Source organism: Phascolarctos cinereus, unplaced genomic scaffold (genome assembly GCF_003287225.1).
Source record: "Phascolarctos cinereus isolate Bilbo 61053 unplaced genomic scaffold, phaCin_HiC Scaffold_3;HRSCAF=262, whole genome shotgun sequence".
In the NCBI taxonomy this organism is placed as follows: domain Eukaryota; kingdom Metazoa; phylum Chordata; class Mammalia; order Diprotodontia; family Phascolarctidae; genus Phascolarctos; species Phascolarctos cinereus.
The window spans coordinates 259,355,844-259,369,444 of NW_027555736.1; the positions used below are offsets into that span (position 1 = coordinate 259,355,844).

General features: G+C 35.2%; 1 protein-coding gene across 1 annotated transcript in view; it reads right to left on the reverse strand.

Moving 5' to 3' along the window:
- The window catches only part of STYX (serine/threonine/tyrosine interacting protein), a 43,010-nt gene that overhangs the window by 9,099 nt on the left and 20,310 nt on the right, over positions 1-13,601 (reverse strand). The window contains exons 4-9 of the mRNA XM_020974871.2: positions 12,987-13,084; positions 7,999-8,059; positions 4,364-4,400; positions 3,806-3,845; positions 3,675-3,725; positions 2,423-2,495 (exon numbers count right to left, since the gene is read on the reverse strand). Of these exons, the coding sequence (XP_020830530.1) occupies positions 2,423-2,495; positions 3,675-3,725; positions 3,806-3,845; positions 4,364-4,400; positions 7,999-8,059; positions 12,987-13,084 (360 nt within the window). The remainder of the gene's footprint in view (positions 1-2,422; positions 2,496-3,674; positions 3,726-3,805; positions 3,846-4,363; positions 4,401-7,998; positions 8,060-12,986; positions 13,085-13,601) is intronic.

Here is a 13,601-nt window from a genome sequence, read left to right on the forward strand (position 1 = left end):
ACAATCCATCAATGTGTGCTCATCCTATGTAACTCATTCTGACCTACTCAAAATGAAAAGGGGTGAGGCTCTCACTTGTCTCTGCCTTCCAGTGGGTACCTACCCATTGATCTGGTGATCTAGGGGTGAATTTTTTTAACAGTTTCTGCAGATTTGCTGTGAGGAGTGGTTAATTTAGGTTGTAGATTCCCTAACAGGCTTGAAACTCACCTCAGAAAAAAGAAGGTAAGGAAAACTTGTACAACAACAGGAAACAATGAAGTGGGTGACTGATGGGGGGTAAGGATAAGTGTGGGTGTGTTAGAGACACGCTGTCTTCCCACCTTCCTACTGGCAAGGCTCAGGTCACTCTCACTGTGGAGACCACTAATATAAAGGCTCCAGTGTGGTAAGTACTAAGGATATCATCTTCATTTTACAGATAAGGAAACAAGTCTCAGAGAGGCAACATGATTTGCCCATGGTCACATGGTTATTAAGTGCAATAGGAAGCCACGTATCTTGAGTCCAAGTCAAGCACTCTTTCCACTCTACCATGTTGCCTCCCTAATCCTGTAAATTAAATAAAAACTTGTCTAATCCTGCTTTTCTTATTATAGAATAGAAATCATTTGAGGTTAGTTGTTTCTAAGTTTCAGGGTAGTCAAATGCCTCTAAGCTATTTCTCTCATCTATTATATTTCTTTTAAATGAGTTTTTGTTTCAAAAAGTTTTTGACATCTTTTGTTTTTACATCATCTTGTATTTCCTATAATACATCATCCTTTATTTCCAAATTCCGTTCATGCCTTACAACAAAGAATTTTTAAAAAAGGGGGAAGAGGTAGGTCAGCAAAACTAAACACCACCCAAACCAATATTATACACCTATAGTTAGTCTCCCACCTCAGCAAAAAAGGAAGGTGGGTACATTTTCTTATCTCTTTTTTAAGGACAAGCTTGATCACTGGAAGTACTTAATTTTCAGTTTTGGTTCAACAAAGATTTTAAATTAGTATCACTGTAATAAAAATTATGATGAAGTCACAGAATTTAAGAGTTGGAAAGAGTCTCAGCAACCACCTAATCCAAACCATGCCCTGTAAGAATCCCCACTATAACACAGCTAACAATTAGTGATTCATCCTCTACTAGAAGACATTCAAAGAAGGGAACCTCTGAAAGAATTCCATTTCACTTCAGCATAGCTCTAATTGTTAGAAGTTTCTCCTGGCATCAGGTGTAAATTGACCTCTTTGCTCTGGATTATGCCTCTTGGGCCGAACAGAACAAAACTAACCCCCCTTTTACATGACAGCATTTCAAATACTTAAACATAACTGTCGTGTTTCTCTGAGTCTTCTCTAATGCAGGGTAAATAACCCCAGTTTCTTCAACTGTCCCCTCATTTGTCATGGACTTATGGCTCTTCACCATCCTGGTTGCCCCAGCTTTGGACATTTTCCAGCTTATCAATGTCCTCCAACTATGACACCTAAAACTGAATGTTATACTCTAAACAAGGTCTGGTGAGGGCAGAGTAAAGAGAGGCTATCAACTACTAATTTCTTATAAGTTGTGCTTCTCTTAATGCAGCCCATGACTGTATTAACTTTTATCTGCCACATCACACTGACTCATATTTATCTTGCTCCCAAATCTTTTTCAGACAAACTGATAATTCTGACTTCATCTTTAGTTGTGAAAATTTTTTTGTGCTTACATGTAAGTTTTCCTATTTTACCTTGATTTCATTTTATTACATTTAGCCCAATATTTTAGCCTGTTAATATCTCTTTGGATCCTGATGTGTCCAGTGTGGTCCTTCCCAGCTTATTGTCATCTGTCACATTTGATGACCATGCCAACTATGTTTTTATTCAAGTAATAAAAATGTTAAATTTTTTATAAAAAATGTTAACTAGCACACATCCCTATGGTATGCCCTTGAAAACCTCTTGTCAACCTGACATCAAACCAGTAATCAAAAAGTATTTATCAATTTATCAATCAACATTACTCAATCAACAAGAACCTATTATGGTGACATATGTCTCATATATGAAATTTAGTTAGAAAGAAAGCATTCATTAAATGCTTATTATGTGCTAGGCACTGTGCTAAACATGGGGGATATATATATGTACATAAAAGGAATCCATCTCTATCTGCAGAGTGCTGACATCTGTAACTATTCTTTGATTCCTGCCAATCAACTTGTTCTGAATCTATCTAACTGTATTACTGCCTAGTCTACATCTATCTATAGTACAATAAAAGAGATACTATAGTAATCTGGTATAGTAAATTAGCGAGATACTATAGTACTTTAAAGATCTTAGAATCAAATACAGCACTCAAGCTATAGCTACCACTACATTGGCAATCTTACCTTAATTACACAAATGCCTAAATGAAGAGTTACAGGAGTGACAGAAGTTACCTGAAGCTGATGGACAAATCCGGCATTAGGATTAATACAGAACCTTCTTTCTTGAACATATGTAAATGCCTCCCTTAAAAATAAAAAAAAGTGCTAAAAAAGATGTACCATTAAGTGTCATGAATTTATAATTCTTTCAGAAATATTGCTTTATAAAATAAAAGCATCATTGCAGAGTGATGAAATAAAGAAATCAATGGTCATGGTATCAAGCAAGACCTGAAATCAAATCCTGCCGCAACAATTATTAGCTATGTTAACACTAAGTACATCACTTATTTAATCTCTCTGAGCCTTATTTCTCTCATCTATAAAACAAACTTAATTCAATTTATACTACCAATTTATAGGACTGTTATGAAGAAACTTCCCACACCAAAGATTATTGCTAAGAACAGTTTTCATGTATATTCACATCATATTTCTATCTAGACAGAAGACTGAAAATTGGTCTTGAGCAGAATGATACTTACATACTTTGCGACATAGCCAATGTGCAAATTCATTCTGCTTCACCATACATATTTGTTACAACAGTTTCTCTCTCTCTTTTTTTTTTGGATGAGGGTTGGGGGGGAAGAAAGAATGGTTACGAATAGGATTCCAAAATATATGAAGAAATAGAAGGCCAGAAGGAATCACAGACAAGCAGGGAAGCTTTAACAGTTACACTTTGAATTTATTCTATACTTACAAAGCAAAGCAAGCGCTACATAGTAGAAATTCACAGTTTTATAGACAAATGAACCCTTCCTTTTATTCTACAAAAATGGAAATGGAAATCTTCATTTTATTTCGTGTTTGTCAAGTTCAGAATAAATTTTTTTTAAAAGGAAGATTATCTTGGGTGAGAAAAATCAGCTACCTACATTTAAATTTAAACAGAAGCTACACTTTTCAACCCTAAGTCATAGGAAAAGAAAATAAAACCAGCCTTTAAAATGTACCAAATGTAAAACATTTATTAGCTCATCAAAATATTTTTTTAATCTATCTGTTCAGTACCAGTGTGGTATACAAAGAGCCTTCCGTATGTTTTTTTCTCTTTTTGAGGTAAATTTAAATGGCAACATTAAAAGTTCTAACAAAATTTCTTAGTCCTGTCAAGGAAGCTAACCACAAAGTTAAATGTAAGTAGTTGATCAATAACTATAATAGCACTTTTCTCACCATGCAGACCCAGTCAGCATTATGCCAAAGTTCCTTTTTGCTACAAAGACTAAATTGGCTAGGCTGTGGAATACTTTCTTACCTGTATTTCACTCCAAATGTTTCCATGATGTATGCAATAACTAAGGCAGCACTGAAAAGAAAAATACTTTTAGGATAACTAGTCAAAATTACTCATTAATTAAATATTTTACATAAAGGGTAGGCTCATACCTTCTGGAAATTCCTGCATTTCCATGGACAAGAACTCTTCCTAAAAACCGAGAATTTGGTATTCTAGTTAGACATCAGCTAAAATACATAATGATTTCATAAAGATAATTCACAAAGAAAATAGTCACTCTCTTTAAAAAAGGCTTCTAAAAAAGAAACACTTCTTTAAAGATTTTATTTAAGAATTCAAAAGCCTCTTCAACCCATGATATTTGTACAAATTTACATACTGAGTTTGGATTTTCTTTTTTTAATGTTAAATGTGATTTTATTGGTATAGGGAGCCCCCATGAGAAAATTCCTCTACCAAATCAAATAAGTACCATAACATTATAATTAAACCATGATAATGCTGGACACATCAACAAAATTCTACAAAGAGTTAAAAAACGCTCAGAAAACAAGAATAAATCAACACTAAAACATCTCCATCCTTGTAAAAATGACAATAAACTTGCTATATCTTCCGTTCTAAACCAAGCAATTCAGATATTAAAGAAAAATGCTTTCAATTCTCTCCACTGATAATTAAAATTAAGGCAAGAAAATAACATTTACCTCCTGTTTGTAAACTTCCATCAATAAATTCTTTAGTCTAAAGATAAAAAAAAGTTGCAAAAAAACCAATTGAGATCTACAAAAAATAAATCACATATAACTGAGAACAGTTCAAAGATATAAATATTTTTAAAATAATAAAGTTGCAGAATTTGGAGGTGTTTTTCATTTTCTAACATTTTACTATTTTTAAGTAACTAATGAAGGCTAACTTTCTTCACTTGACAAGTTAAATTCTACCAACAAAACAAAAGAACTACTGAATGATAGCGTCCCCAAAAGACTATCCATAAAAAAAATTTATTTTAAATAGCTTTAAACAAAAACATCAAATACATATAGGATTCCTAGGGAATGAATAATAGTTACAAGAATTTTCCTGATAGCTAAAGACAATGAAGAAGTTCATGGTAAGTAAAAAGGCTGCTATATATTACAAAAAAAGGACTTATGAAGTATGATAACCATAGTAAAAAAAAACATAAAAGAAATGCACAAGCAAAACCGATGGGCTAGTCATACGATAAGAGCAAGGGCTAGCCAACAGGAGAGTGCTCGTGCTTGTGCTTAACTGATATCTTTTCAATGTCATGGAAAACTGTGGGTGGCCCCCCAGCATGTTAGGTGGGAATTTATGGGAAAACATAAGATCAATGGCATGCAATCTGTGTCCTTAGTAGGAGCATACATATCAATGAGGTCAAGGGTGCATTTAAGTATTTTATTTAGTTTTTCAAATTCAAACCTAAGTGCACATTATGTTCTATTTTGTTTAATAGTATAAGAACAGGGACTAGACCTTCGATATCACGGGTATAAGGAACTCCTATATGATGAAATTCCCTCTACCAATGAAGACTGAAATCTTCTGTAACTTACAGTAGCCGCCTGGAGAAAACTTTATAAGAGAACACTTTTTAAGAGGTTAAGCAATTTGCCTAGAGTTTCACAGCCAGTAGTATGTCAACATAAGTTGAGATCTTCCTGGCTCCAAAGCCAGTATACTATCCACTATGCCATGCCTCCTCATTAAACAGTATAGTCAATTAACAAGTATTTATTAAGAGCCTACCATATGCCAGGCACTGTACTAACTACTGTATATTATACTAAACAAAATATATTTGCTTTTGGATGGGTCAGTGTCATCATTATTAAAAAAACTATGATATGCTGCATTTAACTGTGGATAATGTGGCAGACAGAGCTGAATAGCTATGGCCCCAGCAGAAGTCCTCTCAGACTCTTGATGACAATTTGCTTTGTGTTTATTTGTCTCTTTTTCATAGAGCGAAACATGTAAGGGGGCATGACTCCCTAGGAAGTATAACATAGCTGATATAAATGAGTGAATTAAAGGTTGCAGGCTTCTTTCAAAAGGTTTTCCCACTCTCCAGAAGTTAATATTACCAACGCTACTAATGTCCTCTGATTCATGAATACCATTCAAAACATGTATGATTTCTATAGCACTAACACAAAATAGTGTTAGAGAACTTCCTTGTCAGATTGTACCACTCCTCTGTTTCTGATCTACTATTTCTTCATGGACTGTGACCATCTTAAGAATCTGGGCTAAGGTGCTATGGAGAATTTACTCCAACATTTAAGAATGCTTCATCACTGTCATTAGATTACAACATTATTTTTATTTATTTACTTTTAAACCAGGTCTCCCTATCTCACCCAAACTGAAAGTACAACAATTGCTCATGGTCCTAATTTCTGCTGATTGGCATGGAAGCTCTGGCCTGCTCTATCTCTAACCTGGCTTCACACCTTCCTACACAGCCTGGTGGGCCCCTATTTTAAAGCCTTACTATAATGGTGCTAGACTTAATTTGGATACCCAATCAGCTTTTGCCCACTGCAAAACTAAGCAATTTAATAGTCTTAGCCTCCCTGGTAGCAGGGTTTGTGGTGCCTTTATATGAAGTCAGATGACAACACTTCTGAAAACTAAGCCAGTTTTTCCAAGCCCTCTATAATGTACAGAGCAAAGAACATCAAAAACTATATCTTTAATGTTACAGCATTTCAAAGCTCTACCTAAATGCTGAACCAATTTCCTCAAGAAAACTCAAATGATACCCGTGTCCACAGAATGAGTTAACAGGTGGAAGTTAGGAAGATGTTAAAAATATTCCTAGATGCTTCTTCAGGGTGAACTGAATGCCACTGTCTGGCATTAGGAAAAAGTTATCCTGTCACGGATATGCCTATGGATACAGTGATGCCCTTAAGAGGCTAAGCTCTAAAATGACCATCCACACATATAATGCTGCAAAAGTGTCCTAATATCTAATGTGCTTTTACTGGGGTACAATGACAGTCTGAGACATAACTAGCCCTGTTAGAACCTTAGAAACAAATTATAAAGTGTAAAGCTCTCAGCCTCTGGGAAAATACTAATATAACAAAATAAATCTATGGACATTACTGAAGTTTGCTGTAATGTTAAAGATATTCAATTTTTGAAATATGCTTGGTTCTGTGACTCCACCAATAAGCCAATCAAATTTTATTTATTAAATGCTAACTATGCATGCAATGTACTAAGTACTGGGAAGACAAAGAAAAATAAAAATAATCTCTGCCCTCAAGGAACTTACATTCTAGTGGAAAAGACAGTTTGTGTCAAAAGTTGTAGAAAGGTCAAGAAGTATGAGGATTAAGAAAAGGTCATTAGGATTAGCAATTGAAATCATTAGCAATTTTGGAGAGATCAGTTTCAGTTGAATATAGGCTGAAGTCAGAATGCGAGAATTAAGAAAGTGAGAGGAAAGGAAGTAGAGGTAAGTCTTGTATGTACTTACTTATAAATATATTGTCTAACTATTGGGATCTTTTGAGACCTACTGCTTTGTGTCATCTGCATTTCTGATAAGCACATTATTCAAGTCACAGATAATAATGTTAAAAGTACAATGCCTGTACAGATCCTTGGGGCACACCTCAAGACACTTCTTTCCAGAGTTGTCATATTAAACCAATTCTGAAAACAATCACACTGTACTACCAGTTAACCCACATATTGCTAATATATGGCTATGTTATAATTCCCATAGAGGGGATCAAACTTTTCAAGGTCAATGTGATTGATAAAGAAAATTACTCTGCAAATGGCAACATAATCAAGGACTTCCCACAACTAACAATATTCTAGCTAAACTGGAGCTACCTCTGTGCTAGGAGAGGGAATATCCACATCAATGAGTTCACAGGTCCAATATGAAAGAGCAAGTAATATATATATATTTTTTGGTAGCCTCAGTACCTAGTATAATCCATGGCACAGAGTAGGAGTTTGACATTGCTTGCTGATTCATTAATCCATCTAAAAATCAACAAGGGAAAATCACAGTATACGTTTGGTTTTCTGGAGTAGGCCATCCTTAAAAAGTGAATATAAATTGGTTTCTATGTAAGGTTCATATATGCACCAATAAAATTTAATAACCAGTGTAATTTAAACATTCAAGGAAAGTTTGAAAAAGGTACTATAACCCTTAAAACACTACAGAAATATGAATTATTATTACTGGAGTTTTCCAGAAGGGCAGATTATTTTCTTAGATAAACTGCAGAGTTCCATTCAAAACTAAGTTACAGTAAGGCTCAATTGTGATACATACCATTGGGAAAAAACGTATTATATTTTCAACTGGATTATCTGCAATATCCAGTACCAAATACCTGAAAGTAAAATAAGCAATTTAGAATTATCTTTATGCAGAGTAACAAGAAACAGTTAATAATGAACATTTCTTAGACCTTAACTATAAAATATATTAAAAGAATGCAAAATTTAGCAGAATACAATTAACATTCAGTATTCATAATACACCTCATATTGCTTCAAAAATATTCTCAAAGTATTCTTTTAACATGTGTAGGACTATGATAAATAACATCATTCCCAATTTATAGAAGAATCAGATGACACATGGAGGTTAAATATCTTAGTCAAGTTAAAAGATAACACTGAAAATACATTTCTCCTTGGTCTCAGTCCTAGCCTAATGATTTTTTAAAATAGCATTTTTCTCCCATCACGTCAAGACACTTTTTAACATTAATTTTTATTTATTTATTGGGTGAGGCAATCTGGATTAAGTGACTTGCCCAGGGTCACACAGCTAGTAAGCGTCAAGTGTCTGAGGCCAGATTTGAACTCAGGTCTTCCTGACTCCAAGGCTGGTACTCTACCCATTATGACACCTAGTTGCTCCCCAGCATTAATTTTTAAAAAGATTTTTGAGTTCCAAATTTTTCTCCCTCCCCCCTTTCCTACTAATGATTTTTTTTTAAAACGTAAGACTTCTTAAAAGGAACATCCTAATAAAACCTGGTATTTGTTGCTGCTTTACTTTGTATCCACAGGTCACAACATAGTTCTTAGTGCTCTTAATAAATGCTTACTGACAAGACACCTCCCAAGTTGGAAAAGTAGAAGCCCAGTTCTCTGCCATAGCTATTTTGTAAAATCCTAGAATATGCACCAGACCAATTCTTGACCGGAGATCTAAAAAAAACCATAATGGATAATTTTTCCAGCCTAGGTCACTATAGGCAGACAGAAAAAAGAGTTGAGGACACTGGAGAAGGGGTCTAGCCAGAAGAACACTCATCAGAGCCTTCCAGAACAGAAACTGAACCAGAACCTAGGGCTATGTTTTAGGGCAAGGAAAGGTCTGGCAGGGAGGGGAGGTATGATGCAGCTCAGGGAACAGTGCAGCACTGCTGCTTAATTCCAGAAATAAATGAAGACTGAGTGTGGCACTTTAGGGGAACAGTCTTAGGCATCAGTGCAAGAAGCAAGTTCAGAAGCAAGTGGTAGCTCTGACTCTGACCTCAGGAGCACAGTAAGGTCTCAAAATCTAGACTAGTCTGAAACCTGAAACAACTGAATAACCAGAGCCAGTAGCTCAGATCAAGGAGTAACCTGCAATTCTATCTCTCTGACGTTCTACAGTCTTCCAGCTAGCTTAAAATGGCCGGAACCACTGACAGTAGCAGTCTACTGGAGCTCCAAACAGGGGCCAATCCACATTTATGTTGCTCAGGCCCAAACACAAGTCAGCTTGCAAAACTCAGACCAGAAAAGCAGTGATCAGCCTTTGTCCTGGATCAGATTACTCTGGGCACAATGAAAGCTGTCCCGAGCAGCCCTCAAGATCCTTGAACACAGCATTCAATATCTGAAAAAAGCAGCAGATCCTAAGAGTATCCAAAAAAGACGGCCTAGAAAGATCCAGACGTTCTCTCCAGAAGTGTATGGTGCCAGTCCCTAACATAAAGCCTGAATCTGGAAATCAAAACTGGAAGAATGGGTAAAAAAAAGAATTCCATCATAGAGAGCTATTATGGAGGCAGTTAAGTGGCGCAGTGGAAAGAGCTCTGGCCTTGGAGTCAGGAGGGCCTGAGTTCAAATCTTGCCTCAGACACTTGACACTCACTAGCTGTGGGACTCTGGGCAAGTCACTTAACCCCAATTTCCTTACCCCCCCAAAAAAAAAAGAAAGAAAAAAAGAGCTATTATGGTATTAGGGATGTCCACTATATCACACTGAAAAAAGAGAATGACTTCAAAATATCTTCAATCAAAGTCTCAAATAAAAATACAGCATGGACACAATTTCAACTAGAATTCTGAGAAGATATGAAGTAAGAACACATATAACCTATATCAGACTTCTTGCTTTCTTGGGGAGGGAGGAGAGGAGGGGAGGGAAGAAGAAAAATTTAGATCTCAAAATCTTATAAAAAATCAATGTTGAAAACTACCTTTTACATGTAATTGAGGAAAAAATACAATTTACAAAAAAAAATGAAGCAAGTTTTAAAAAGTGAAGACTTTGAAAATGATTTTATAAATGGGAACCCTAGAGGAAAGAATTGAAAAAAAAACTGTATTGGAAAAGATTTGCAAAGAAGATTAACAGTTTATCATAGAAGAACAAAACCTAACCTAAGCAAAAAAGTGATTGAAATTTTGAATGGACCATGAGAAAACAAGAAATAATAAAAATAAAGTGAAAATATTAAAAAAAAAAGAGGAAACATAAGGTATTTTGTATAAAAACAACTGATTTGGAAAACTGATTGATGAAGGACTATTTAAGAATAACTGAACTACTTGGAGACTATGACAAAAAAACAAAAAGCAAAAAGCCAAGTTACCTTATTTCAAGAAACTGTGAAAAAAACTACCCCCAGTATCTTATAACCAAAGAGCAAAGTGAAAACTGATAGAATCTACCAGTCACTACTTCCTGAAAGAAACACTAAAATGAAAATTCCCAGGAACATCATAGCCAAATTCATAACTTCCAGGTTACACAAAAAACTCTGCAAACAGCCAGAGAAAAAGAAATCAGGTATCAAGGAGCCAGGTTACAATCATATAAGATTTAACAATCACCCACTACAAAGGATCAGAAAACTTGGAATATGATATTCCCAAAGACAAAAGACATAGGCTTATCACCAAGAATAACTTATCCAGCTGTAAAGATAAACAACTTCGAAAAACTTAAAAATTGAGATCAATGAAATCAGCAGCCACAATTCTAGAGGGCCCATCTCCTACCCATCTCCTACCCATCTCTTACTACCCATCTCCTGACAAAGGTGATGAACTCACAGTACAGACTGAGACTTTTTGGACATGGCCAATGTGGAAGTTAGTTTAGTTTGACTATGTATATTTGTTACAAAGCATGTTTCCTTTTAAATTTAATGAAGGGAAGAGTTGACAAAGACAAAAATGAAGACTTGTTAACTGATAAAAACACAAATTTTTAAAAATATTAAAAGATGATTTAAAAGTTATTATTTAAAAAACATTTCTAGACCACACAATTTTCATATTGGATTTTCATTTCTAAATCTTCTGGGTTACACCTAAAATGCTAAAATAATATGTAAAGACGACTATGCTTTCTTGACACACACAAAAATGGGACATTAACTATTTCCATGACATGAACATATTTGGAAAAAATGTTATGTTGCAAGCAATCACTGCAGAAAAATTCTAAGGCCAATAATCTTCAGATTTTTAAACATTTAAATACATTTTAAACTACTCAGCTATATCCTAGAGTCAGAAAATTACTACATCATCCTGCAGCCAGAAATAGAAATAGGTCATTCTTCTCTGTCTTTCACTTGTTGGTTGTTTTTGCCTCCTAGGATGCCCAGACTTCTCCCAGTAGCTCCCGACCCCTTCTAAGAGTTTCTACTTCTCTCCTAGGACACACTAAGAAGTGGTTCTCAAAGGCTGTACCTTCAGTTTCACTAAGTGTGCCTTGAAATACTCAACTCTCACTTTCAGCTACAGTTTGCTACACGTTCTTTCCAGCTTGGCTTTCTATCCACATGTTCTAAATAAAAAAGCAAAAGGGTAGACAGGAGAAAGAAAGACAGAAGAATCTCAAGGCCCAGCTAATGAGTTTGGCGGCTCCAGTACTCTGGAACCATTTTCTATTGCCATCTTAGAAGTTCAGCATACCTTGATTCCTTTTCCGTTAGCAAAATAAATTGAGAACCAAGGTTCTACAGGGCCGAGAAGACAAGGTTCATGACACTGAGAATAAAATGCACTCCTCTAGAGGTAGGAAGGCAAAGTTCAGTTTGAGTACATTGTACTCACATTCAACGGTCTCAGGGTGACTGGAAGAAGAGGGTGTGTACTCTGTTTTGAGTGGGAAGTTTATCATGGCCCAGAGAAATGTATATAAAATGAACAGAAGTAATCTGCCATGAAATGAATCCTACCTAGGAGATCACCTACTGGTATAACGAAAATTTGCCAAACCCCCTCCTCTTAATTCAGAGGTGGGAGATTTAGGGTACAGAATGTCAGACATAGTAGAAGTATTGGTCAGTTCTGCTTTTTTCCTCTCTTTTTTAATCTGTTAGAAGAGATGGGTCTTTGGGTAGCATAGGAAATAAATGTACTGTAAAAACAAGACATCACTAAAAATAAAAAAAAAATTTTAAATTTGCCAAATAAGATGCAAAGGGACTATAAAAAAAATTAAGGCATTGTAAAATGTAAGATATCATTGTTATACTGAGTACATTTAGTGACCTTATGTTTATGGCAGCTAGTTTATGAAGTAATGAGATATTGAAATGACCCCTCAAGGGTAATATTATTAAATGCAATATTGCTCTTTGCTGGAATATAAAGTTGTCCTTAAGAAAATCTGGCAATTTATTTAGGTAATGATAGGCCTTAAATCCTAGGGTACTTAAAGGAAGCTCTATGTTTCAGGGGTTTGGTAACAATGGTTTTGGTAACATTATCTTTAAGTAAGCAGTGTTTGACAAAGTGCTGTTTCAGAAAATAAATGATTTAGGTTAAGAAGACACTCCTAATTAATTTATTGTAAACTTTGGCAAAACCAAGTGTATAAGATCATAAATGATCTTGATTTTAAAATCACCTGGAACAAGTCATTTTTCTATGAAATGAAAGAGAAGACCATTTAACAAAGCTTCACACTAACAACAACAAGCTTTTATTAGATTTTCTGATGCCTAGTATGTGATATATTGAATCCCATTTCCCAAATTTCCCCAACCCCAAATTACACCTACACACATTTCTTACCTAAATAATTGTTGAAAGTTTGGTTTAATAAAGTTTGCTTCAATGTTTTGTCTTATACATATTACATGGGTTATTCCATGTTTCTGTAGTATAGGTAGCTGTAAAAAAAAGTATAGAAGTTTAAAATATGAAATGTCTTCTTAAACATACATTTTAATAACATATTATAATCTTCAGAATATGAAGTTCTCATGTTCTATGTATTTGTTGGGGGAGAGTGCGCTGACCAGCTGTCACTAACAAGCTGCCAAATCCAAGAGTTCCTGGAATAGCAATGCTCCCTCAGACCAATGCATCCTGGCTTCTAGTCCAACCCTTGCAGAAAATGTCCAAGGAAGCAACCTGTTCCCCATTAGATGCTGCAGCCCCAAAAGCTCATCAGCAGCCAGAGCTACTGAAGGATGTAGAAAAAAAAATCTCACCATCAAAGTCCTTGGCACTATCAAATGGTTCAACATTAGAAACAGATATGGTTCTATCAATGGGAATGACATTATAGAATATGTATTGCCATTTGCTTTGCTGTTGAATGCTAAGGACAACTGGGCTTTTCCATCTGACTTGCAATAAAAACTCCTACATGCATTGTCTTCCATCATCAGAAGTGAGATCCTT